The sequence below is a fragment of the Manacus candei genome, unplaced genomic scaffold (genome assembly GCF_025592945.1).
Source record: "Manacus candei isolate 608988 ecotype Guabito, Panama unplaced genomic scaffold, ASM2559294v1 h1tg000084l, whole genome shotgun sequence".
Lineage (NCBI taxonomy): Eukaryota > Metazoa > Chordata > Aves > Passeriformes > Pipridae > Manacus > Manacus candei.
Window position 1 is genome coordinate 4089950 of NW_026138132.1, and position 24252 is coordinate 4114201.

A 24252-nucleotide genomic window follows, 5' to 3' on the forward strand; every position below is an offset into this window, starting at 1 on the left:
CATCTAGCCCTGCCCTCTGGCACTGGGAAGCCATTCCCTGTGTCCTGTCCCTCCATCCTTGTCCCCAGTCCCTCTCCAGCTCTTGGAGCCCCTTCAGGCCCTGCAAGGGGCTCTCAGCTCTCCCTGGAGCCTTCTCCTCTCCAGGTGAACCCCCCCAGCTCTCCCAGCCTGGCTCCAGAGCAGAGGGGCTCCAGCCCTTGGAGCAGCTCCGGGGCCTCCTCTGGACTCTCCAGCAGCTCCAAATCCTTCTGAAGTTGGGGATTCCAGGGCTGGAGCAGCTCTGCAGGTGGGGTCTCACCTGAGGGGGCAGAGGGGCAGAATTCCCCCTCCCCTGCTGCTCAGGCTGTGGGATCAGCCCAGGATAAGGAAAAGAGGTAAAGAAGGACCTGTAAGTCCTTGGGAATCTGTGTGGAGCGAGTCCAACCCCCTCCTATGTGTTTATTTTCCTTAACTTTGTCCTTGGTATCCCTTGAGCTGGGAAGGGTGGCCTTGGAGGTTTATCTTGAGGTCATGGAGGTGCCAGAAAAGCCTGGGGAGGTTTTTATTCCTTCCTGAGTGTCCAATAAATCCAAGGATCACCAGCCCCATCCCAGTCTGTGCTGGCAGAGCCGGTTCCACACTGTGCCCATTGTTGGAGCTGGGGGAAGTGACATAAATTACACAAACAACCTCACCGTGTTTAGTTTAGCTTTTAACTCCTCGTGGTCACTCCTGGGTTATAAAAGTCATTTTAGGTCAAGAACAGCAGCTTCTTCCCAAGACAAGGGTTGAAGGAGCCATGTAAGGAGCAAAAAAAAAGGGTGAAAACCTGCAGGAATCAGCCCTGGGAAAAGGAGTTGATGAACTTTAGGATTTTTGGGAGGATTTCAGCCAGGTGGCAGCTGGGGAGGGGTTAAATTAGGTGGGGAAGGGTTGGTGGAGGGTGTGGGGAAGAGCCTGTGAGTTGGGGGGACTCTGGGCAGGGGAAAGGTCCATGGTGGGGGGATGCCCCGGCCTGTGGGGTCCCCAGGCCCATGGTGGGATCTCCAAGCCCATGGTGGAAGGTGCCCAGGTCTGTGGGGAAGGGGCTTTGGGGGCACCCAGACCCATTAGGAGGTGCCCAGGACCATGGGACCAGGACTCTGGGAGTCCCCAGGCCCATTAGGAGGGGACTTTGGGGGTCCCCAACCCACAGGGGGGCTGCCCAGCCCCATGGGAACAGGGCTCTGGGGGTCCCCAGGCCCATGGGGAAGGGGCTTTGCGGGCGTTCAGACCCATGCAGTGTCCCCTGGCCCATGAGGAGGGGGCTCTGAGAGTCCCCAGGCCTATGTGGGGGTCCCTGGGGGTTCCCAGGGTCGTGGGGAGGAGGTTCTGGGGGGTCCCCAGACCCATTAGGGCCCTGCCCAGGGCCATGGGTGGGTCCCTGGAGAGTCCCCTTCCCCATGGGGAGGGTCCATGGGGGTCCCCAGACCCACACAGGGGTCCATGGGGGTCCTCAGGCCCATGGGGGACTCTGGAGGGTCCCAATCCCCCTCGGGGGGCTCCTGGGAGTCCCCAGTCCCACGGGGGAGCTCCTGGAGGGTCCCCATTCCCGTGGGGAGGTCCCCAGTCCCACGGGGGGGTCTCTGGAGGGTCCCCATTCCCGTGGGGAGGTCCCCAGTCCCACGGGGGGGGTCTCTGGAGGGTCCCCATCCCCGTGGGGAGGTCCCCAGTCCCACGGGGGGTCCCTGGAGGGTCCCCATCCCCACGGGGGGGGGGTCTCTGGAGGGTCTCCATTCCCGTGGGGAGGGTCCCCATCCCTGTGGGGAGGTTCCCAGTCCCACGGGGGTGTCTCTGGAGGGTCCCCATCCCCGTGGGGAGGTCCCGGGGGTCCCCAGGCCCGTGTCCCCGCGCGTGGGGCCGTTGCCATGGTGACGGCGGCGGGCGAGGCTCCGCCCCCTTCGCGGAGCTCTCGCGAGAGTTGACGGCGCGGCCCGGGCGAGGCCCGCGGGGAGCGGCCCCGCTGCCTCAGAACGGAGCGGACAGAGCCGGGATAGAGCCGGGATAGAGAGCGGGCAGAGACCGGACAGAGCCGGGACAGACCCGGACAGAGCCGGAATAGAGACCGGACAGAGACCAGACAGAGCCCGCTCCTTTCGATCGGACCGGACTGAGCCCGGACAGACTCCGCTCCCTCAGCCCGGACCGGACTGAACAGACCCCGGGCAGAGCCCGCTCCCTGATCCCGTTCCCGCTCCCTGATCCCGGTCCCGCTCCCTGATCCCGGTCCCTTCCCTCAGCCCAGGCCTCTCTCCCTGTCCCGTTCCCGCTCCCTCAGCCCAGCCCGGCCTCTCTCGCCATGAGCTTCCTCTTGTGAGTGCCCGGGGCCGGAGGGGAACCCCGGGGGGCTCATGGGCGGCTCGGGTGGGGGGAAAAGGCCCGTGGGGGCACTGGGACTCGGCCTGTGAGAGGTTTTTGGGGTGGGGGGGAAGCGTTTGGGGAGGGTTGGAGGGCTGAGGGGGGCAGGGGTTTTTGGGGAGGCTCTGAGGGGGTTCCTGGGGCGGGGGAAGCTGGAGGGTGTCGTGGGGAGGGGTCTGAGGGGAGTCCTGGGAGGGCTCTTAGGGGAAGGTTTAGGGGGAAACCTGGAGTGGGATTGGGCTGGGGGGGCTTTAGAGAGGGGAAGGGCCTGTGGGGAGGGGCTGGGGGGCACTTGGACTTGGTCTGTGAGAGGTTTTCGGGGCGGGAGGAAAGCGTCTGGGGAGGGTTTGAGGGCTGGACTGTGAGAGGGTTGAGGGAGGGAAAGGTTTCTTGGGGAGGCTCTGTGGGTTTCCTGGGGTGGGGGGAGCTGGGGAGGATGTGAGGGAGCTGGAGGGGGTCTGGGGGGACCCTGAGAGGAGTCCTGGGCTTTCAGGAAGGTTTGGGGGGTCAGAGGCCCCCAGGGAGCTGAGGAAGGCCCATGACTAGGCCTGGGAGGGCTCTTAGGGGAAGATTTAGGGGGAAGCCTGGGGTGGGATTGGGCTGGGGGGGCTCATGAGGGGCTTGGGGGGTCCCTGGGTGTGTATGGGAGCAGAAAAACCTTGAAAAGTTTCCTTAGGGATGCACAAGAAGGGGCTGAGGAAGACTGTGGGGGGAGGAGGAAGCCCTGGAGGGACACAGGGAGGAGTGGAAGAAACCCTGGGGGTGTGGTGGGTTTTTTGGGAGGAAGCCTTGGGAGAAGGTGAGGGGGCATGAGGAGGGGGCTGGAAGCAGGAGTGGGGTGACCTGGAGGGCAGGGAGTCATGGAGAGAGGCTTTGGGGGTGCGTGAGGGGGTGGGAAGCCCTCGAGGGGGCAGTTTTGGAGGGAGGGGTTGTTCTGGAGGGAGGGGTTGTGTGGCAACCAGAGAATCCCGTTTTCCCTGAGCCATGTTCTGCTCCCGGCCATCCCGGCCATCCCTCTCTCTGGGAACTGGCAGGGTCTGAAATTTAACATTTTGTGGTAGAGAAATACCAAAATTCATCAGTTTTGGCAGTGTGGCCGTTTGGGAGAGGCAGGAGAGACAGGGAGGTTGTTGGGGACAGCGAAGGGGGGGACAATTTGCATTTCAGGAGGCTCTCAAGTCACTTTTTTAGCAGGTAGTTTCCCACCCGTTTGAGCACAGAGGGTCACTTTGTCACCTGTATATACATTTTGTTTTAACAAACAAAACAATTAATGCTTATTGATTCTAGAAGAGGTATGTTATTTCCAAAAGTTCTGTGATTTCCAAAAGTTCTGTTATTTCCAGGTCATATTATTTCCAAAAGTTCTATTGTTTCCAAGTTGGTTATATCATTTCAAGTATATATTATATATTATTTTATATATTATGTTATATATAATATAATATATATTACATATGTATATTATTATATAATATAATTATATAATTGCCTTATATTATTATATATTATTATTTATTATATAATTTTTCATGGCTAGGCTTCACGAAGGAATATTTAATTATATATAATTATATATATAAAATATATATATTATATATGATATATATATGTTATATATTATATATGTTATATATTTTTAATATATTATATATTATACATATTATATATTTTATATAATATATTATATATGTTATATGTTATATATTATATATATTATATATTATATATGTTATATATTATACATTATATATGTTATATATTATATCTAATTATATATATAATTAGATATAATTAGATATATACAATTATATATTATATATATTATATTTAATTATATATAATTATAGTATTATATAATGTATTATATATATTATGTAGCATATATTACATTATATAATAATTAGGTAATATAGAATGTAATAACATTATATAATAACTAATTATTATAATTAATGCATTATTATAATTAACATCTTTTATTATATGCAATAATATCATATAATATTACATATTATTTCCAAATATATACCATTTCCAAGTTCTGTTATTTCCAAAAGGACTTGAGGAAATGGCTGCAGGTCATCAGCCTCACCCCAGGGGAGGTTTAGGTTAGATGTCAGGGGACAGTTCTTCACAGAAGTGGTTGGTTTAGGTGAGATGTTAGGGGACAGTTCTTCACAGAAGTGGTTGTAAAGCCCTGGAATGTGCTGCCCAGGGCAGTGGGGGAGTCCCATCCCTGGGAATGTTCAGGAGACGTGGATGTGGCACTTGGTGCAGTGACCTTGGTGCTGGTGCTGGTGGACAGCTGGACTGGGTGATCTTGGAGAGCTTTCCAGCCTCAGTGATTCCATGACTCCGTGGCTAACTGGCCGTGTCTCCTCTGTCTCCAGTGGCAGCCGTTCCTCCAAGACCTTCAAGCCCAAGAAGAACATTCCCGAGGGCTCCCACCAGTACGAGCTGCTGAAGCACGCGGAGGCCACGCTGGGCAGCGGGAACCTGCGCCAGGCCGTCATGCTGCCCGAGGGGGAGGACCTCAACGAGTGGATTGCTGTCAACAGTGAGTCCTCTGAGGGGGGAGAACCCCAACACCTCGGGGCTTATCCCTGCACAAGCCTGGGAGTTCCCCAGGCGACTCTGCTGAGGTGGAATAAAAGGAAAGCAAGTCTCAGTGGGAAAAAGGAAGAGACAAACCTGCCCCGCCGTGGTTTTGGGGGGGTTTTCACCAGCTCAGACTCTCAGAGGTGGCTGGGGTTTGTGAAGGGTTATTTTTGGTGTTAGAAAGTTCCTGTTGTTGTCTGCAAAAGCTGCACCAAATAATCCAGGGAGGAAGTGGAGTATTTCCACTGAACTCCAGCTTTGGAGAGCTCCTTTCTTGGTTTCTGTTTTCAGAGCCTACAGGTTCAGTTTGCTTTTAGCAGCTGCTCCCCGTGGCCTTGAACTTTGTTTCTTGGGGGTTTAGAGGAGGAAAAAGCAGTTTTGAAGGAGAGCAGGGAGAGTTCAGCCTAAGGGAAGTCTCTCCTGTTTTTTCAGATCAGTCAGGGTTTTGGGGAGCCTGGAACCCAGAGCTGTTATTTCCAAGGATATGGAATGCTAAGTGGAGCTTCATGCTGTGCAAGTCAGGTGGGAAACGAGCCAGGCAGTGAAAAATTGACAGAGAAATTCCAGTTCCTGGATGGTTGAACTGTTTCAAAGTCATGAGCCAGGTGACATCACATGGAAGGGGATGTTTGGTTCTTCGAAGGGTTTTTTGGGTGCACAGGGATCCTCAGAGACCCTTTTGTGTTCACTCTTTGAGTCACCTTGATGCCTTTCCTTCCCAGCTGTGGATTTCTTCAACCAAATCAACATGTTGTACGGGACCATCACAGAATTCTGCACAGAGAGCAGCTGCCCTGTCATGTCTGCAGGGCCCAGGTGAGGGCTCTGCTGGGGGCTGGGGCCACATTTCTCTGGGGGGACCCAGGTGAGTGCACAGATCACTCAGCAGTGCAGGGAAAGAAGCTAAAAAGAGGATGGGATGTGTCCCCATGGGCTCAAGGCCCAGCACTGCACTCTTTTTGTGGTGTTCACCTGCTTGTGGTCACACCCTCTGGGATCTCTTTTCCCTGTCCATCAGGCCCTTATGTCTGGAAGCTGAAGAGATTGGAAAAGTTGGTTTTAAAGAAAATGAGAGATCCAACTCAACTGGAAGAGTCTGGTCTTGTTGTCATAGTTGTAGAGAATCATGGAATGGTTTAGGTTGGAAGGGACCTTAAAGCTCATCCAGTGCCACCCCCTGCCATGGGCAGGGACACCTTCCACTAGCCCAGGTTGCTCCAGCCTGGCCTTGGACATCCCCAGGGCTGTGGTTCTCAGGAGACACTTGCAGCCTCCTGACAAGGTGTTACTGCTGCGTAGGAGAAGGTCAGGGCATTGTGGAAGGTGGAAAGAAGATAGTGAAGGAACATTTTGGGGCCACCTCATTGGTTTTAGGGGTGAATCCTGCAGGGAGAACACCAGCTGTTGGCTCTGCACTCATATTTTACCAAGGCAAAGCTCCAGCTGGGAATCTTCTCTGTAAGGTTGCTCAGGGCTCTCAGTTTTTAAGCCCAGCTTTGGGCAGCACTTGCAGGTGCCCTGGAACATCCTGCCTTGCTTTCCTCCCCAGCACTGCCACTTCCTGCCTCTATTTTTGGGGCCATTTCCTGTGACAACAGGAAATGTTTGAAGGGCACTGTTTTCACTTGTAGAGCAAGAGGTGACAGTCGAAACGTGGGGGGGGTTCCTGCTTTTGAGGGATTTTGTGGAAGATCTCAGAGAAAGTGGGTTGTGTGCTGTCAGTCCATGTCTGCCCTGGCTTGGAGGGGCCCTGGGAGTGATGAGCACATGTGGGGACTGGATCTGAGGCTCCCAGCTCCTGGGATAGTCTATCACAGAAGTCTTGTGTGAGTGCCAAATTCCTGGAGGGTGTCTGGAAGCTGGAGGGGAATTTATCCAGATGGTGGGTGATGGCCCTGGGCTTCCTTTTGGCCAGTTTTTGGGTTGTTTTAAGGAAATTATGATGTCAGAGGAGGTTGCCGTGAAGTTGAGGCTCATTTTTAACATCCAGAGGGGCAGTGGAGGGGCAGCTCTGATCTCTGCTCTCTGTGAGCAGGGACAGGACCCTGGAACAGCTGGAGCTGTGTCAGGGCAGGCTCAGGTTGGATCTCAGGGAAAGGTTCTTCCCCCAGAGGCTGGTTGGCACTGCCCAGGCTCCCCAGGGTTTGGTCACGGCCCCAAGGCTGCCAGAGCTCCAGGGTTGTTCAGACAATGCTCTGAGGGACAGGATGGGATTGTTGGGGTGTCTGTGCAGGGCCAGGAGCTGGACTCTGATCCTGATGGGATCCAACACAGCATATCCTGTGATTTTGGAGGGTGAAGCCCTGGAGGGGTCAATCCCATCATGTTGGGCTTGACAAACTCAAACAGGCCAGGCACTGCTCTTGCTCCCCAGGGTACCAGTGTGGCCCCTTCCTGAGGTAAGGAGGAGGTCACAGGGCCTGAAAATGCCCTTTTCCCTGTGGGAGCACAGACCCTGTCCCCTGCCCCAGGTACGAGTACCACTGGGCCGACGGCACCAACATCAAGAAGCCCATCAAGTGCTCGGCGCCCAAATACATCGACTACCTGATGACGTGGGTGCAGGACCAGCTGGACGACGAGACCCTCTTTCCCTCCAAGATCGGTGAGTGGTGCTGTGTGACACAGCATGGCACCTCCTGAGCCAGCACAGCCTCATCCCTGGGTGTCTGTGCGTTCCAGGTGTCCCCTTTCCCAAGAACTTCATGTCGGTGGCCAAGACGATCCTGAAGCGGCTCTTCCGTGTCTACGCCCACATCTACCACCAGCACTTCGACTCGGTGATCCGGCTGCAGGAGGAGGCCCATCTCAACACCTCCTTCAAGCACTTCATCTTCTTCGTGCAGGTGAGCTGGGAAGGGCTTTATTGTTCCCCATTAAAGGGAGCTGGATTTTCAGCCCTTCCCTGCAGCTGAGCGGCTGTGGTGTGTGCTGGGAGATAACACCCAGCCCCCCTCTGTACCCAGCTGTGCTGTCTGTGGCTTGGGCTTTTTGTGGGTTTTTTTTCCAGGAAGTGGGGCTGAGTTGGCTGTGAATGCTTGAGTTTCCCTCTCAGGTTTCACTTATCAACCTGCAGCAAGAAACCCAGGCTTAGCACAGAACCTGGGGGAGTTTGCAGCTTAAGAACCGACTCAAAAGTAGCAGCACCAGTGCCTTTTTTTTCCTGTTCTGTGCACAGCAATGTGGCAGAAGTTTTGTTGCCCTGAACACTTGGATTTCTCCACAGAGAACAGGGAGAGGTGGCTGCTCCTCTGTGGTTCTCCCAGGAGCTGCCACACGGTGCCTTCCAGGGTGACCAGCCACATTTTCCAGCAGCTCTTTGAGAGCTGCCTTTAATTTTTGTCTCTTTTCCCTTGCCAGGAGTTCAACCTGATTGACAGGAGGGAATTGGCTCCTCTGCAGGAACTGATTGAGAAGTTGGGCTCCAAGGACAGATAAAACATTCCTGGGGGGACCCTTCTGGCCTCTCCTTTCTGCTTCTTCTTCAGCCACCTCAGCGCTTGGCTCCAGGAATGCTGGGCACACCAAGTGGCTCCACTCCTGCTGTGCAGCCCCCACTGGGCTCCTCTGCCCCACAGCTGTGGGCTGGGTGAAGGTGGAGCAGGTTCTGGCCCTCACAGGGTGACATTCCAAGTCCTGCACAGCTGCTTCCTGCTCCCAGAGTTTCCCTCTGGGCTCTGCAGCCCCCTGGCCGGGGCTGAGAGTGGCTCAGCTTATTTTTGGAAGTGCTTTTTTTAGGATAAGAGGTGCACTTTGGCCCAGAGCCTTAAAGCTCCCCTTGGCAGCAGCACCGAGGGGGGGAAAGAAGTGCCTGGTCCCAGGGGGGTGTCCCTGTCCCTGGGAGGGAGGAGCAGCCCTGGGGTGTCCCATGGATGGGGGGGGACACGAGGGACCCTCCTGTGTGGCAAGGCAATAATAAAGTTTCTTCCTGCTCTTCTTTCAGAGGAAGAGGGGGGGTCTCCTCCTCTTCTTCCCCCATCCCACAGGCACCCTGATTGAAAACACAACACTGGCTGAAGTTTATCCATCCAGGGAGGCAGAGCCAGGGCAGCCCTGGAGCACTTTATTGGTGTGGAGCAGCCTCAGGGCTTGGGGATGGAGGTGAAGATGCGCAGCCCGTGCATGTGCTTGATCTCCTCACTCAGGGCCTGCAAGGCAAGCACAGCTCTGGGGTCACTCCCGGGGGCTGGGCACAGCTCTGGGGTCACTCCTGGGGGCTGGGCACAGCTCTGGGGCTGTCACTGGGATCAAAGAAACAGGAGGGCAGAGCCTCACGTGGAATCACACACGAATTCCAGGTCCTGCTGTGCTGGCAGACACCTGGTCCTGTGTGTGTGACACAAACCAGCCCAGGGAGGGACGTTCCAAAGGGTCCAAAGCTCTGAATACACCAAAGAGGCCTGCACTGTCAGGGGCACCCTGAACAGCCCCCCAGGATTTGGTCACGGCCCCAAGGCTGCCAGAGCTCAGGGAGGGTTTGGAAAACACGCTCAGGGACGGGGTGGGATTTTGGGGTGTCTGTGCAGGGCCAGGAGTTGGATCCATGAACCTTGTGGGTCCCTTCCAGCTCAGGATATTCTGTGAAGTGCTGCAGGCAGCTTTAAATGCCACACCAGAGCTACACCAGCTCTGAGCCCTTGTTTTCCATGATGATTCTGATGATTATTGGGGTAAAAACAGGGCAGGCTGGGCTCTTAAACACTCACCTGTGGGCAGGACTGTGAGCTCAGCACCCGGCTGTGTGTGTGCCACCCCCACCACTGAGCACCCCCAGGACACAGCTACAAGTGCCACACAGACACCTCCTCATCTATGAGGAGAGAAATAAGGAATGGCCACTATTTATTAGCAGGAAAGGTGGGCTGTGCTGGCTGCCCTCCCAGCTGGGCACGAGGGGGGGGCTGTGCACACACAGTGCCCACAAAGTGCTGCACTCACGGAGCAGCACCTGAACTGTCACAGGAAGGGCTTCACTGTTTCCTCAGTAATGATTAGGGAAAAAGGGAAAGGCTTTGGGGAGGCAAAAAAGGGCTACACTTCGTTACAGGGGAAATGCTGCAGTTTTAGCCACCCTGTACAGCATCTGATCTTCTCTGTGCAGAGCACTGTGCCTGCAACACCCACTTTTAGCTGGGCACTGTGTGTTCACACACCCCCAGAGCCCACAGCTGCACAGCTCTGAGCACCCACAGCTCCAGAATTCATTGGGAAGGGCTGGCTGTGTACTGGGAAAGGAGGGGGAAAGGGCTGCGTTGGTTATTACTGGGAAGAAGAAGGGCTGCAGTGAAAGGCACAGCAGGAATCTCTCAGTGTGTGTGTGCAGCACTTCAGGCACTGTGTGTGCACCAAAGCACCAACCCAGTGCTGCACACACAGAGCTAAACTGGCTTGAACTGGGAAGGGAGGGGGAAAGAGGGCTGCACTGGTTATTACTGGGGAAAGGAAGTGTGAACACTCACTGGGTGCAGGCACAGCACAAATCCTGTCAGGGTGTGCAGCACTGAGTGTGCTCAGACACCACCAGAGCCCCCAGCTCAGAGCTGCACACACTTTTCAACTGGTTTGAACTGGGAAGGAAGAACTACCCTTCCCAGTCCCAGTGTGTGTGTCCAGCAGTGACTCTGGGAGACACCCGTGAAGGTTCAAGTGCCCCGGAGTGCCCAGCTCTGTGCTGCTCACCCTCACTCTGTGCCCTCCCCAGTGCCCTCCACACCCTTCGTGCTCCCCTGGGGTCCCCCCTGGCCCCCAGCCCCCTCACCTGGTTGACCATCTGGTGCTGCTGCACTGTCCTCTTCTCCCTGAACTCCTCGGACTCGATGTGGATCTCGTACATGGCCCCACAGCCTCCTGAGAAACGACACGGGCAGCAAATCCTCCAGCAAACAGGAGGGACTGCTGTGCCCCCACAGCCCCGACCTGCCAGGGGTCTGGGACAGGGTAACTGGGAGGATGGAGGAGGAGAACAAGGAGCTTTACCTGAGATGTCCACGACCTTGATGGAGGAGGCCCTGGGGAACCTCTCCCGCAGGACCCGCGTCAGGCGCGACTCCCCCTCGGAGCCGGAGCTGAGGCTGCGCCAGGAGCGGCAGCGCAGGAACAGCTGGGGGGGACAGTGATGGGAGACTGGGGGGGCCTGGGGGACCCCAAACACACACACACAGAGTGGGGGGACCTTGGGGGACCCCAAACACACACACAGAGAGTGGGGGGACCTTGGGGGACTCCAAACACACACACAGAGAGTGGGGGGACCTTGGGGGACCCCAAACACACACACAGGAAATGGACAGACCCTGGAGAGACCCCAAACACACACACAGGGAATGGGGGGACCCCAAACACACACAGAGGGGCTGGAGACCCCAAAACCACACACACAGGGAATGGGACCCCCTGGGGGGACGCTGAACATACACAGGGGGTGGGAGGACCCTGGAGAGACCCCAAACACACAGGGGCTGAGGGGACCCCCTGGGGAGACCCCAAACACACACAGGGGGCTGGGGGTGGGAGTGGGTGGGGGCTGTCTGTGCCCGGGGGGGGATATGGGAGGAGGGAAGGGAAGGTTTGGGAAGGGAAGGCAAGGGAAGGGAAGGCTGCTGGCACAGAGTGGGGGGCACCGGGAGAGGGGGAAAACTGAGGGATGGAGGAATGGGGATGGGGGAAGATGGGATGAAACGGGGGCTGCCTTCAGTGGCATCGCAGAAAGGGGCGAACTGGAGTGGGGGGAAACCAGAAGAGGGGAACCAGGGAAAGGAGGGATGGAAACGGGGCTGCCTTCAGGGGCACCGAGGGCCCGGGAGGGGAGCGAGGGGAGGGATACACCTCCCGGGGGGAGCCGCGGGACGGGACCGGCACCGGGGGGACACGGACAGGGACAGACGGACACGGGGACACAGGGACGGACATGGACAGGGACAGACGGACACGGGGACACAGGGACGGACACGGACAGGGACAGACGGACACAGGGACACAGAGGGACAGATGGACGCAGGGACACACAGGGAGAGGATCAGACAGACGGACACAGGGACACACAGGGACAGAGGGACACAGGGACACACGGACGCGGGGACAGACGGACGGACACAGGGACAGACGGACGCGGGGACAGACGGACACAGGGACACACAGGGACGGACGGACACAAGGACACACGGACGCGGGACAGACAGACGGACACAGGGACACACGGACGCGGGGACAGACAGACGGACACTCACCGGGCCCCGGCCCAGCCCCGCCGCCATCCCGGGGCGCGCGCCGGGGTCACCCCGCGGCTCAGCCCTGCACCGCCAAGCGCCCCCTGGCGGCTCGGAGGACCCCAGAGGAGGGGACCCGACCCCTCCCCCCGCCATTCCCAAAAGGGCCCATCCTGCCCCTCCCCAAAAGGGAGAGTCTCAACCTGACCCCCTCATTTCCACATCGAGCCCCCCCCACACACACACACACACTGGGCCCCCTCCTGCCCCCCCTTCCCACAAGGAAAGTCCCACCCTGCCCCCCCCCGACAGCGCCCCATCCTGCCCTCCCAACCCCTCTCCAGAACCCCATCCTAAAGGAAGTTCCATCCTGCCCTTTTATCCCATTCCCCCCCCAAAATCCTTCCCCTCCCATCGAGCCCAGGCTTGTCCCCCACTCCCACCCCCACCCTTATCCAGAGCCCCATCCTGCCCCCATCCCACAGACAGGGTCCCATCAAACCACCCCCCAAAGGATCCCATCCTGCCCCCCCATTCCCGTTTACAGGGCCCCATCCCACTCTCCATCCCATTCCCAGACTCCCAAATCTGACTCTCTCATTCCTGTAAAGGCCCATCCTGCCCCCCCATTCCCACTCCCAGAGCCCCATCCTGATCCCCATTCCAACATCCAGGGCCCCATCCTGCTCCCCTGTTCCCAAAAGGGCTCCATCCTGCCCTTCTATCCCAACCCCTCTCCCTAAATCCTGCCCCTCCCTCAGTTGGGCCCAATCCTTCCCCCCTATTCCCACACCCAGTGCCCCATCCTGACCCCCCATCCCACAGCCCCCCATCCTGCCCCCCCATTCCCATATCCAGCCCCTCATCCTGCCCCCCCATTCCCATATCCAGACCCCCATCCTGCCCCCCATTCCCATATTTAGGCCCCCATCCAGCCCCCCCATCCCACAGACCCTCATCCTGCCCCCATTCCCATATCCAGACCCTCATCCTGCCCCCCCATTCCCATATTTAGGCCCCCATCCTGCCCCCCCATCCCACAGCCCCCCATCCTGCCCCCCATTCCCACCCCACATCTCAGTCCCGCCCCCCCTCCCCGCCCATTCCCACCCCATTCCATTCCATTCCATCCGGGAACACAAAAGCCGTGGAGGAGCCGCATGTTGAGTGCAAAAAATAAATATAAAATTTATTAAAACACCCACAATATTTTAAAGATATCAGGAATAATACAGCCCACGGCCCCACGGCCGCGCCAACTCAGAATAAAATACAAATTAAAAAAAAAAAAGAACAGAAAACAACAACAGAACAAAAAATAAACAAACAAAAAAAAAAGAAAACCAAAACCAGGGGGGAGGGAGGGGGAGGATCCAAACTTGCAATTTTTAGGCATCCTAAAAAATAAATTTACCGACACACTGGGGGAAAGAAAAGGGGGTTAAGGGGAAATAAAACAACACAAAGAAGGGGAGGGGGGAAAGAAAGAGGGGAAAATTATACAAAATAAAATTATCAGCATAAATTTACTGTCCTAGAAGTATCTACAGTTTAATACACATTAATCCTATTGCCTTGAGACATGGGAAAAAAATCTACCGGTCCTCGATCCGCCCCGGAAAAAAACTTCATTTCAAGTAACCACAGTCCCGAGCCGACCAAGAAATCTTCAAGTGTGATTTTTCGGAGCCGCCGGGACACCCGTGCGATGTCTCCTCCCTCCACCTGCCGCCGTCCCACCTCCCCTCCTCGATTATCCCACAAAAAAAAAAAAAAAGCCCAACAAAAACGCCAAAATACCCCCCCCCCGCCTCCGACCGAATTCCCGAATCCGAGAAGAAACGGCGCCTGGTTTTTAATTTGGAATTATCGCCTCTTTTTTTCCTTCGCGCCGCGGTGCGGAAAAAAAACCACCGGCAAAAAAACCAAACAAAAAAAAACCCCCACCAACAAAAAAACCACCCCAAAACCTCCTCGCTCCCGAAATTAAAATGAGGCTGAAATTCCGGCGGTTTGTAAATCCCTGAAGGATGCGGAGAACTGAGGAAAAACCCGGGCGGAAAGGGGAGGGGGGGAGAAAAGGAGGGCAAAAACAAAGAGGGGGAAATGAAGGAGGAGGAAACACCGCTGCGAAAGGATCCCTGATTTCGGAAAGATTCACCCCGGACTCGCTGGCGGGGGCTGGGGGGGGCTGAGGTATTTGCCTTGAGGGGCGCGGGTGGGCTGCTGCCCGGGGGGGGGGGGGAGAGTAGCACCAATAAACCCCAAAAAATGGAAAAAATAAGAGGGGAAAAGGGGGAAAAGAAAGAGCCGGGCAGAAGCGGGCGGGGGGAGGATGAGCGCGAGGAGCTGCGGGAGCGCGGGGGTGGATCGGGGCTGGATGCGGGGCTGAGCCCGGGAGCGCGGGGCGGGACGCGGGGCTGGGAGCCGGGATTGCGGTGCTGGACTGCGGTGCTGAGCAGCACCAGAGGTGTGGGGCTGGCACGGTGCAGGGGGGCAGTGCCAGGATTAGGGCCCGGCCAGGTGGTGCTGGGGGGCTGTGCCGTGGGGTCAGGGGTGCTGTGCCCTGGCCCGAGCGCCACGGGGGTGCCATGGGGTGCACAGCGCCCGAGCACCACAGCTGTGCCAGGCGCTCTGCCCGAGCACTGTGCCCAAGCACCGTGTCTGTGCCTGCTGTGTGAGCACCGTGCCCAAGCACCGTGCCCAAGCACCGTGCCCAAGCACCGTGCCCAGCACCCTCTCCATGCCCGTGCACCAGCACCACGTGTGACTGAGCACCGTCCCCGGGCACCACAGTCACACAGCACATCTGAGCCCCGTGCACGGTGCCCGAGCGCTGCACCCACACGTGGAACCCACACACGGTACCCACGTGTGTGCACAACACCACGTGCACTGGGCTCAGCACCGTGTCCAAGCACCACGGTCACACATCCTGGCTCAGCACCACGCCCACACCCCACGGCCAAGTGCCGTGTCCACCCCTCATGGCTGAGCACTGTGCCCACACACCATGTCCGAGTGCCGTGTCCACCCACCACGGCCAAGCACCACACCCAGACACGTGGTGGAGCACCACTGTCCAAGCTCGGAGTCCAAGCAGTAAGTCCAAGCACCAAGCAGAGCACCACGTCTGAGCACCGTGTCTGAGCACCACGTCCACACCCCCTGGCTGAGCACCGTGGCCGAGCACCGTGGCCGAGCACCGTGTTCACACATCGTGGCTGAGCACTGAGTCAACGCACCAAGTCCAAGCACCGTGGTCAAGCACCATGTCCGCACACCACATCTGAGCACCGTGTCCATCCACCATGTCTATGACGTGGTCAAGCACCAAGTCCAAGCATCAAGCAGAGCACCATGTCCACGCACTGTCCCCGAGCACCACGTCCATGGCGCATGGCTGAGCACCGTGCCTGAGCACCACGTCCATGCACCATGTCCACGCACCACGTCTGAGCACCGTACCCACGCATCATGTCCACGGCGCATGGCTGAGCACCGTGCCCGAGCACCATATCCATGCACCAAGTCCATGACGTGGTCAAGCACCGTGCCCGAGCACAATGTCCATGCACCATGTCCATGAGACATGGTCAAGCACTGTGCCCGAGCACCACGTCCATGCACCATGACCATGACGTGGTCAAGCACTGTGCCCGAGCACCACGTCCATGCACCATGTCCATGACACACGGTCAAGCACTGTGCCTGAACACCACATCCATGCACCATGTCCATGAGACATGGTCAAGCACTGTGCCCGAGCACCACATCCATGCACCATGACCATGACGTGGTCAAGCACTGTGCCTGAGCACCACATCCATGTACCATGACCATGACGTGGTCAAGCACTGTGCCCGAGTACCACGTCCATGCACCATGTCCGAGCACCGTGGTCAAGCACCGTGAACACCCCCCCTGACTGAGCACCGTGTCCACACATCATGTCAGAGCACTGTGGTCGAGCACCAGGTTCACACACCATGGTCAGGCACCGAGTCCACGCACCAAGTCCAAGCACCAAGCAGAGCACCATGTCCACGCACCACGTCTGAGCACCATACCCACGCATCATGTCCACGGCGCATGGCTGAGCACCGTGCCCGAGCACCATACCCATGCACCATGTCCATGACGTGGTCCAGCACCGTGCCCAAGCACCATGTCCATGCACCAAGTCCATGACGTGGTCAAGCACCGTGCCCAAGCACCATGTCCATGCACCAAGTCCGAGCACCACAGCAGAGCACCGTGTCCGTGCGCTGCGTCTGAACACCGTGGTCGAGCACCATGTCCACACACCACGTTCGTGCACCGTGTCCACACAGCATGTCCGAGCGTGGTGCCTGCACACCATGTCCATGGGATGTGGACGAGCACCGTGCCCCGAGCACCGTGTCCACACACCACGTCAAAGCACCACAGCAGAGCACCATGCCCGAGCACCACGTCCACGATGTGTGGCTGAGCACTGTGTCCGAGCACCGTGTCCGAGCACCACGTCCACGATGTGTGGCTGAGCACTGTGTCCGAGCACCGTGTCCGAGCACCATGTCCACGATGTGTGGCTGAGCACTGTGTCCGAGCACCGTGTCCGAGCACCATGTCCACACACCCTGTTCGAGCACCACACTCGAGCACCACGTCCACGATGTGTGACCGTGTCCACGCACCATGTCTGAACACCGTGTCTGAGCACCACGTTCACGTGCCGTGTCCGTGATGCCTGGCCGAGCACCATGCCCAAGCACCATGTCCAAGCATCACACCCGAGCACCACATCCACGATGTGTGACTGTGCTTGAGCACCATGTCCACGTGCCATGTCCGAGCACCGTGGCCAAGCACCACATCCAAGCACTGTGTCCATGCACCACGTCTGAGCACCACATCCCCGATGTGTGACTGATCACCATGTCCAAGAACCGTGTCCACGTGCCACGCCCCCGATGCGTGACTGACCACTGCGCCCGAGCACCACGTCCACAGTGTGTGGCCAAACACCACATCTGAGCACCATGTCCGCACACCACGCCCGAGCATCACATCCACGGTGTGTGACCAAACACTGTGTCCCAGCACCATGTCCCCAGTGTGTGACTGACCACCCCGCCCGAGCACTACACCCATGGTGCGTGGCCAAACACCGCGTCTCAGCACCATGTCCACACCAAGCACCGCTGAGCACCGAGATCACACCTCTGACCAAACCCTACACCCACATACATCTGAGCACCTCATCCCACCACCACACCGGCTCCGCAGGGAACGGCTCCACCACGACCCCGGGACACCTTGGACATGGCAAAACTCCGGTTTGCATCAACCCAACCGGCTCCCGGCACACCTTGAGCTGTCGCTCCGGAAAGGTAAACTTCCTTCTCAACGACATTGCTTTATTTTTTTATATCTTGGTTCCTTAGTTTCATATATACATTAGTAGCACCTCAGCGAGATGGAATCAGGCAGAAGCGTGATACAGTTTGTTAAAACACCATAGCACCGTTTGTATTACAAGATTTCATTTAATAAAAATATGCCTTATAGAGCCCACAAAGCGTACTCCAGTATTAAAAGGAAAAATCAGCAATTGAGGCACCTCAGGGATTCTGGTTTCCTTCTCCTTCCCACGCCTCATCCCGAGAGCATCGGGACGGGGGGACCCGAAATGCACCCCTCATTTCCCGCCTGCAGCGGGATGGAAGAAGCCGGTTGGGGCTCCCCGTGCCGAGCTCTCCCCGGGGTTTCCACCACGGGTTTTGTTCTAGCACCATTGTGGCCACGACCTGCTGCAAAGCGAGGTCCCCACATCCCATTCCGAAGCGATTAAAAACGTTCCTTCCCCCCTCGAACTCCGTGACCCCTGTGGCTTCGGTGCGGGCGGGACGAGCGCGGCCGCCAGGGCGGGTAAAGGGAAAGATTTTGCTTGGAAACAGCCTCTCAGCAGCAAGGGGTAAAAGAGCTGTGCATAGATTTCGAGTTTTGTGTAGAAGTCTGAAGCGTGCGAATTTGTAATGACTGAGAGTTGAGGTAGGTTAGACGTTATGTAGTGTAAAAACGTGAGACTGCAGCAGTTCTTGCTCCCCCCAACCCACGGCGCCGGCAGCTCCCGCTCCCCCCAGAGCCAACGGAACAACCCCCCTCCCTGCACCAAAAACACCTCCAAGGAAGCAGGACTTAGACAGGTTACACGGACCATCGCCTTCTCCGAACGCTCCTTCTCCCCCCCACGCTCCAGGCGAAGCTCCAAGGCACCCCCGCCGCGCCAGCCAGAGACAACCCCCCGGCGGTGCCGATGGGGCCGGCACCCGAATCCGGCCCCACATCAGCCGGGTCCCCTCTCCCCCCTCCCAACCACACGGCGGGTCCCCCGCTGGAACGGGCAAACCTAAAATCCGACTTGCCATGAACTCTTACAATCCTGATATGCTATTGGGTATTCATAAGAAAAGCGGGAATAGCTCGTTGAGTTTCCTTGTCAAATATACGCGACTTTACAGATTACGGTTAAAAAAACGAACAAAAAAAAAAAATCATTAATGATGAAGGACGGACAAAGCATGTTAAATATTCTGCCAGTATTTACAGTTCTCCCACGATAATCTTGTTTAAAACATACTGCTTCAAGTTGGGGGGGGGTGGGAGGGGAGGGGAGAGGGAAGAAGGGGAGTTGTTTGCTTTTTTTTTTTAAGTTTCGCTTTTTAAATCTAGGTGAAAGTGCTTTTAAAAAAATTCTTTCCCTATGTACAGGTTTAAAATCAGACCACGTAAATGTTCAGGTTGTTTTTTACCGAGATCCTGCTGATCCGTGTCCCGTGCGCGGGGAAGGAGGGTGACAGTAAACACGAGGTGGTTCCCGCACGGTGACGGCGTCGGCGCTGCCTCGCTGGCTCTTCCAAAAGGCACCTCAAAGTGCAAAAGCAACAACCCCCCCGGGGACGCCGGGAACCCGGATCCGTCTGTGCCGCGCTCCTGGGGAGCTCTCCCGCCCCTCCATCTGGGCGCGGCTCCAGCGTCGGGCGGGAAGTCTCGACGGAGATTGTTCCAAAAGCACCACGCGGTTGTCGTCGTCATCGTCGTTGGGTTGTCAGCTGGGTTTGGGTGGTTTTTTTGCGGGAAGAACGGTGATCCATAGGAAGGAGGGATGGCACCCGGGGAGAGTAAAGAGCACCGAGCCCCGGCGGCGCTGGGGCCGCTACGCCGGCTTGCTGGCACCGGCAGGGAAGGCGGACCCGGCGGGATTTGGCCCAGCCAAGTCTTCGGGATTCGCTCTTCCCGGAGCCGATCGCGCAGAGAAAGTCCCCCGGAGACGGAAAGCACCAGACTTTAGCAACAGTGATGTACAGAGAGCAACACTCGCTATTCACAGTTTGGGGTTGGTTTGTGGTTTTTTTTTCTTCCTGGTTTTTTGTATTTTTTTGTTGTTTCTGTTTCTTTGTCTCGTCAGCTCCTTTGGAGATGCCGCCGCTGCCGCCACTGCTCGCCCTGGGGCCGTTGGCAAAGTAGCCACAAGTCCGAGCCCGAGCACGGCCCCCCCCAGCAGCGGCATTCCCAGCCCGGCCGTGTCCTGAGGTCTCCGGCACCAGGAAAGACGCTGGCCCGCTCCGTCCCGGTGGAGCCAATCCCGCTGGAGGAGGAGCCGAGTGAAGACGTGCCGCCCCGGGATGTCCCACTTGTTCATGGGTTCCCGTCACTGTAAGAAAGGGCTCCTCGAGCTGCAAAATAAGTATTTTTATGTCCTTTAGGAATAAAAATATTCGGCTGTTCAGCATGTCCGGCTGACAGTAAAGCACATGATCCCGATAGCCTCAGAGCTGCAGGGAGTCACCTCTTGCCTTTAAGCTGGTTTGGTGTTCAGGTTGGTTTGGATTTGTGTTCAGGGTGGGTTTTTTTCCACGTTGGCTTCTCTTTCGAAGATCGGCTTCGTCGTCGTCATCGGAGTAAAAAATAAAATCAAATCAAATCCGACAAATAGGCTTTTCCTTTAAGTGGAATTAAAAACCTCTCCTCGTGAAAGGACGCTAGGAAATTCATCTGAGGCTAGATTAAAAAACATGGAGATATAAATAGGAGATTACCTAAAATCATCAAACAGCATCGTTCCTCCTGGGTGCTTTTTTTACCCAGTTTTGCTTGGTATGCCAACTCCTCACCGGGCGCAGCTCTTTGACGGCGCATGCCCGCGCCGGCTCCGCGCGTCGGGTTCGCTTCCTATGGGTTGGATATTGGGTTTTTTTGTGGTGTGGCTGTTGTGTTTTGCTTCACTTTTGTCTCTTTATTTTTTTAGTTTTTTCTTCTCCCCACGCCCGAGGAGAAAGCACCACGAAGCAACGCCGGGCACCGGCACTGCCGAGGGTTGAGGTAAGATGGGGCCACGGCGGCTGCGCCCGTCTCAGATCCAGCGGCTGTAGGGGCCTGTCACCTTGGTGTAGGCGTAGGAGGACACAGTGATGGCGGAGTTGGTGGGGATGGCCACCGCCTGCCGCGTGGGGACCGAGTCCCTCCTCTCCTTGCTGGGCGCCTCGGTCGCCAACGCTCCGCCCCACTTGCGCTTCTTGGCGAAGGCTTTGGCGTCCGGCGGCAGACCCAGGCGCGCCGCCTCCTCCTGCCGGGCCCGCGCCCGCTCTGCCAGCTGCTTCATCTTGGCCTCCCACAGCGCCAGGCCGTGGTTGGGCTGGTTCAAGTTCTTGTGTTGGTAGAAGACGAGGGAGATGCGGGTGGGGTGGCAGCGGTTGGGTTTCTTCAGCGGGGTGGTGGCATGGAGCTCGCGGCGGGCACACTCAATGAGGATGGAGCCGTGGGCAGGCGCCACGGCCACGCCGCCGATGTTTTCGTCCAGGAAGTTGTGCTCGCTGTCCGACCACTCCTCCTCCTCTTCCTCCTCCTCCTCCTCCTCCTCTTCCTCCTCCTCCTTCACCGCCTTCTCTGGCAGATCCTCCTCCAAGCCAAAGGGGTCCCATGGTTTGTCCCGGCGGGGCCCTGCCGCCCCCTTCTCGCCCAACGCTGCCTCCCACGGCTTCTCCGGCAGCCCCGGGCTGGGCGCCGGCGTCCTGCGCTCCTCCACCTTCACGGAGCCCCACGGCTCCTCGGGGAAGCTGGGCAGTCCCGGCAGAGCCGAGCTGAAGCCCAGCGAGCCCAGCAGGCTGGAGGTGCCCGTGCCGGCCAGTGCTGCCTCCCCGAGCTTGCAGGGGCTCCACGGCTTTGGCAGCAATCCCGACCCGCGCGCCGGCGCCGCCGTTGGCTCTCCTGCCGCCAGGGCGTTGGGCCACTGCTTCTCCGCTGGCGGCAGGCGTGCGGTGGCGTCGAAGGCGCTCAGCTTCTCCCGCCCGCCTGCGCCTGGCACCAGCGCACCCCACGAGCCCTCAGCCGTGTTAGTCCTCTCGGGGGAAGACGCACCCCGTGGCGCCTTGAAGGGGCTCCAGCGCTGCTCTGGCGCCGCGCCGTGTGCCGGGATGGCCGGCAGTGTCAGGTCGGCGCTGGGCACGGCCGCTGCACCGGGAAGGGGTTCGATGGCAGGTGGAGGGTCCGGAGGCTCCTGCTTGATGGGGCGGCTGCCAAAACAGTTCTGTGCAAAGGATGGTGCCTCCTCTGAGCCTGGGTTAGTCCTGTGTGCCCCGGCAGCCGTCGCTTTCTGCTGGCTGGCGTAGCGGTTGGCCCGCTCGTAGGTGCGCTGGTGGTGGTTCTTGCTCCGCATGCCATGCGGGACGGGCTCAGGGAAGTTGGTGTTCCCGTAGGTGTGGTTGAGGTTCTCCTGCAGCACCGAGACGTCGGGTTTCTTCTCGTAGCCATTGCTCACCCAGGTGCTCCCGCCCCGCTCGGGCGCCCCGTAGTTGAGGAACTGCGAGGGGAACACGTGGTTGCTGGAAAAGCCGTAATACCCGAAGGAGGGAAGCGCGAACTTGGAGTGAAACCCGTTCACGGAAGGCAGATTGGGCTGTGCATAGTAGGAATGGTAAGAGTAAACACTGTTCATGCTGTAGGGGTCGGAGGGCCGGCAGCTGCCCAGCACCGAGTAGCTCTCCACCACCGCGTTGCCGTTGTACTTGAAGGCGTTGTAATGGCTCTGGGGTTCCACCTTGATGGAAGGTTTCAGTGGCTGCGGGGGGATCCCGCTTTTCAAGGCCATACCTGCGGGACAGCACACACAGCCCCTGTGACCCGCCGGCCCAGGGAGCCACCGGAGGGGAGCGACAACCCTGAAACACTTGGCCAGGCTCGGGACTTCCACAGAGCACAGAGGTTGGGGTTGGCATTGCCCAGCATTGCCCGGGATTCACACCCATGCTGAGCGCTGCAGAGAGAGCTCCCACTGCTCCACGGCACAGGGAAAAACCCAGGTGCCATGGAAAAGTCATCCATGCCATCTGGATAGGCAGGACAACTGGGGACTTGGTGGTTCAAGAAGGAGCATCCCAAATTAGGGGGGAGCGCCCCGAAAACCCCACCGGGCTCCCGCTCTCCACCTCAACACACCAGCCCATCCAATCATATCCCAATCCCCTCACACGCTTCCCGGTCGGCTTGGGGGTGGCAGGACCTCACCTGTGCCCCTGTTACCTGCGTTTGGCTGGAGCGTGGGGAGCTCCAGCACTTCCTGCTTGATCTTCTCCGGCGTCATCAGCTTCTCCTTTTGCTTCTTCTTCTCTGCAGCAGCTTTCCTGGCCTCCAGCTGCCTCTGCCGGCAGGACTTGGCAGGTTCAGGCAGCCTGCGGACCTCGCGCGGGAAGGACGTGAGCACCTGGATGGCCCCGCTGCCCACCTTGGCGTTTTGGTTCTCCTCACTGCCGAACTCATCCGTGCTGGACATCTTGTAGAGGGGCAGGACGTGCAGCTGCTCATCCTCGGGGATTTTGCCCACCACACGATTGTCTTCCTTGGTCAGTGTGCAGACCTGAGGGGGTGGGTGCTGTCAGCGGGGTGCTGAGGGATGTGGTCTGTGCTGGATGGGCCAAACCTCCTCCTTATTCCCCCATCAACATGAATCCACACCAGCCTGGCATTCCCTCCGCTCTGGTCCCCAGCTGCCATATGGAAACCTCCCGTGGGTTGGACAAAAGCAAATGCTGGTCCCCGTTAGCACCTGAGTCTGGCTGGGGTGGCTTCAGCACTCACAGACCTGAGGTGTCATTTGAGGTGTCACACCAAGGACCTGGAGCCAGGCAGGGAGGACAGAATATGCTGAGCTGGAAGGGACCCACAAGGATAATCAAGTCCAACTCAGCCCTGCACAGGACACCCCCAAAATCCCACCATGTGCCTGAGACTGTTGTCCAAACGCTCCTTGAACTCCATCAGGCTTGGTGCTGTGACCACTGCCCTGGGGTAGGACAATTGGGGACCCAGTGGCTCAGAAAGGAGCATCCCAAACTGGGGTGGGAGCACCCCAACCCCCCCCCGTGCCTGCTTACCACCGTGCAGCCATTGTAGAGGTTGTGCTGGTCCTTGTGAGCGTGGGCACAGAAGTCCATACACGCCGTCACCCCTGAGAACGGCCTCCCCTCCTTCAGGCCCAGCCGGCAGTCGATCGCTACGTCCTCGTTGGTGACCTGGTGGAAGGAGGAGAGGGCTCTGGTTATCCAAAATCTCCCAAACACCACCACTTGGCACCCATTGGTGTTGCCAGGGGGACAAGGGGGTGGCAGTACCTGGTTTTGGTAGGCTTGTGGCGCCAGCCTCTTGTAAAGCGGGGCAACCTCGGTGGCCAAGTCCTGAAAGCTTCTCCGGAGCAGCTCTTCCTGTGGCAGGGAAAGCAGGAGGATGTCACCCAGGGGTTTTGGAATGGAATCACGGACAGAGCCTACAGACACCACACAGCACCCAACCCTTCCCACCATGTCCAGCACAAAGCACGTGCTTGAATTCCTGATGAAGACCTGACTGTTCAGCCTCCAGCCTCTGCACCTGTTGTGCTTTCACTCACTCAACCCATCAGCCCTTTTGCTTCTTCCTTTGAGCTTCTACAGGGACCCCATTTGCGCCACCTTTCTTTTCCTCATCTCCCTAATCCATCAAAAATTCTGCAAGGAACCCTATCCTCAGGATTCACAGGGAATCCTATTTTCAG

The 24252-nt window shown here is 57.5% G+C and overlaps 3 protein-coding genes across 7 annotated transcripts in view; 1 reads left to right on the top strand and 2 right to left on the bottom strand.

Moving 5' to 3' along the window:
• The first annotated feature begins 1944 nt into the window (after positions 1 to 1944).
• MOB1A (MOB kinase activator 1A) lies at positions 1945 to 8914 on the top strand. 3 transcript variants are annotated; one of them, XM_051811938.1, is made up of 6 exons: positions 1945 to 2331; positions 4770 to 4936; positions 5700 to 5793; positions 7430 to 7582; positions 7660 to 7823; positions 8338 to 8914. In XM_051811938.1, exons 1-6 carry the CDS (start codon positions 2318 to 2320, stop codon positions 8352 to 8354), a joined length of 609 nt encoding a protein of 202 aa, XP_051667898.1. In that variant the 5' UTR covers positions 1945 to 2317; the 3' UTR covers positions 8355 to 8914. The 3 variants fall into 3 exon arrangements, with proteins under 3 accessions (XP_051667898.1, XP_051667897.1, XP_051667896.1); XM_051811937.1 differs by having other exon boundaries at positions 1952 to 2331; positions 7449 to 7582; XM_051811936.1 differs by lacking the exon at positions 1945 to 2331 and having other exon boundaries at positions 4729 to 4936; positions 7449 to 7582.
• Positions 8915 to 8991: 77 nt separating this feature from the next.
• BOLA3 (bolA family member 3) lies at positions 8992 to 12286 on the bottom strand. Its single transcript, XM_051811956.1, has 4 exons — positions 12204 to 12286; positions 10954 to 11077; positions 10736 to 10824; positions 8992 to 9125 (listed from the first exon to the last, which is right to left on the bottom strand). Exons 1-4 carry the CDS (start codon positions 12228 to 12230, stop codon positions 9060 to 9062), a joined length of 306 nt encoding a protein of 101 aa, XP_051667916.1. The 5' UTR covers positions 12231 to 12286; the 3' UTR covers positions 8992 to 9059.
• A 1059-nt stretch (positions 12287 to 13345) lies between these two features.
• TET3 (tet methylcytosine dioxygenase 3) overlaps positions 13346 to 24252 on the bottom strand; it is a 32204-nt gene continuing 21297 nt past the window's right edge. For all 3 annotated transcript variants that reach the window (XM_051811795.1, XM_051811793.1, XM_051811792.1), the window contains 4 exons: positions 23834 to 23923; positions 23597 to 23734; positions 22746 to 23079; positions 13346 to 22316 (listed from right to left, as the gene is read on the bottom strand). In XM_051811795.1, coding sequence (XP_051667755.1) covers positions 20581 to 22316; positions 22746 to 23079; positions 23597 to 23734; positions 23834 to 23923 — 2298 coding nt within the window. In that variant the 3' untranslated portion in view covers positions 13346 to 20580. The remainder of the gene's footprint in view (positions 22317 to 22745; positions 23080 to 23596; positions 23735 to 23833; positions 23924 to 24252) is intronic.

Coding starts and splice junctions, on each gene's coding strand:
- MOB1A (XM_051811936.1), top strand. CDS start 4,729: ATGACTCCGTGGCTAACTGGCCGTGTCTCCTCTGTCTCCAGTGGCAGC. Junction 4,937..5,699: donor CGAGTGGATTGCTGTCAACA/GTGAGTCCTCTG, acceptor TTTCCTTCCCAG/CTGTGGATTTCTTCAACCAA. Junction 5,794..7,448: donor GTCATGTCTGCAGGGCCCAG/GTGAGGGCTCTG, acceptor CCCCTGCCCCAG/GTACGAGTACCACTGGGCCG.
- BOLA3 (XM_051811956.1), bottom strand. CDS start 12,230: ATGGCGGCGGGGCTGGGCCGGGGCCCG. Junction 10,825..10,953: donor CAAGGTCGTGGACATCTCAG/GTAAAGCTCCTT, acceptor GTCGTTTCTCAG/GAGGCTGTGGGGCCATGTAC. Junction 9,126..10,735: donor AGCACCAGATGGTCAACCAG/GTGAGGGGGCTG, acceptor CTTGCCTTGCAG/GCCCTGAGTGAGGAGATCAA.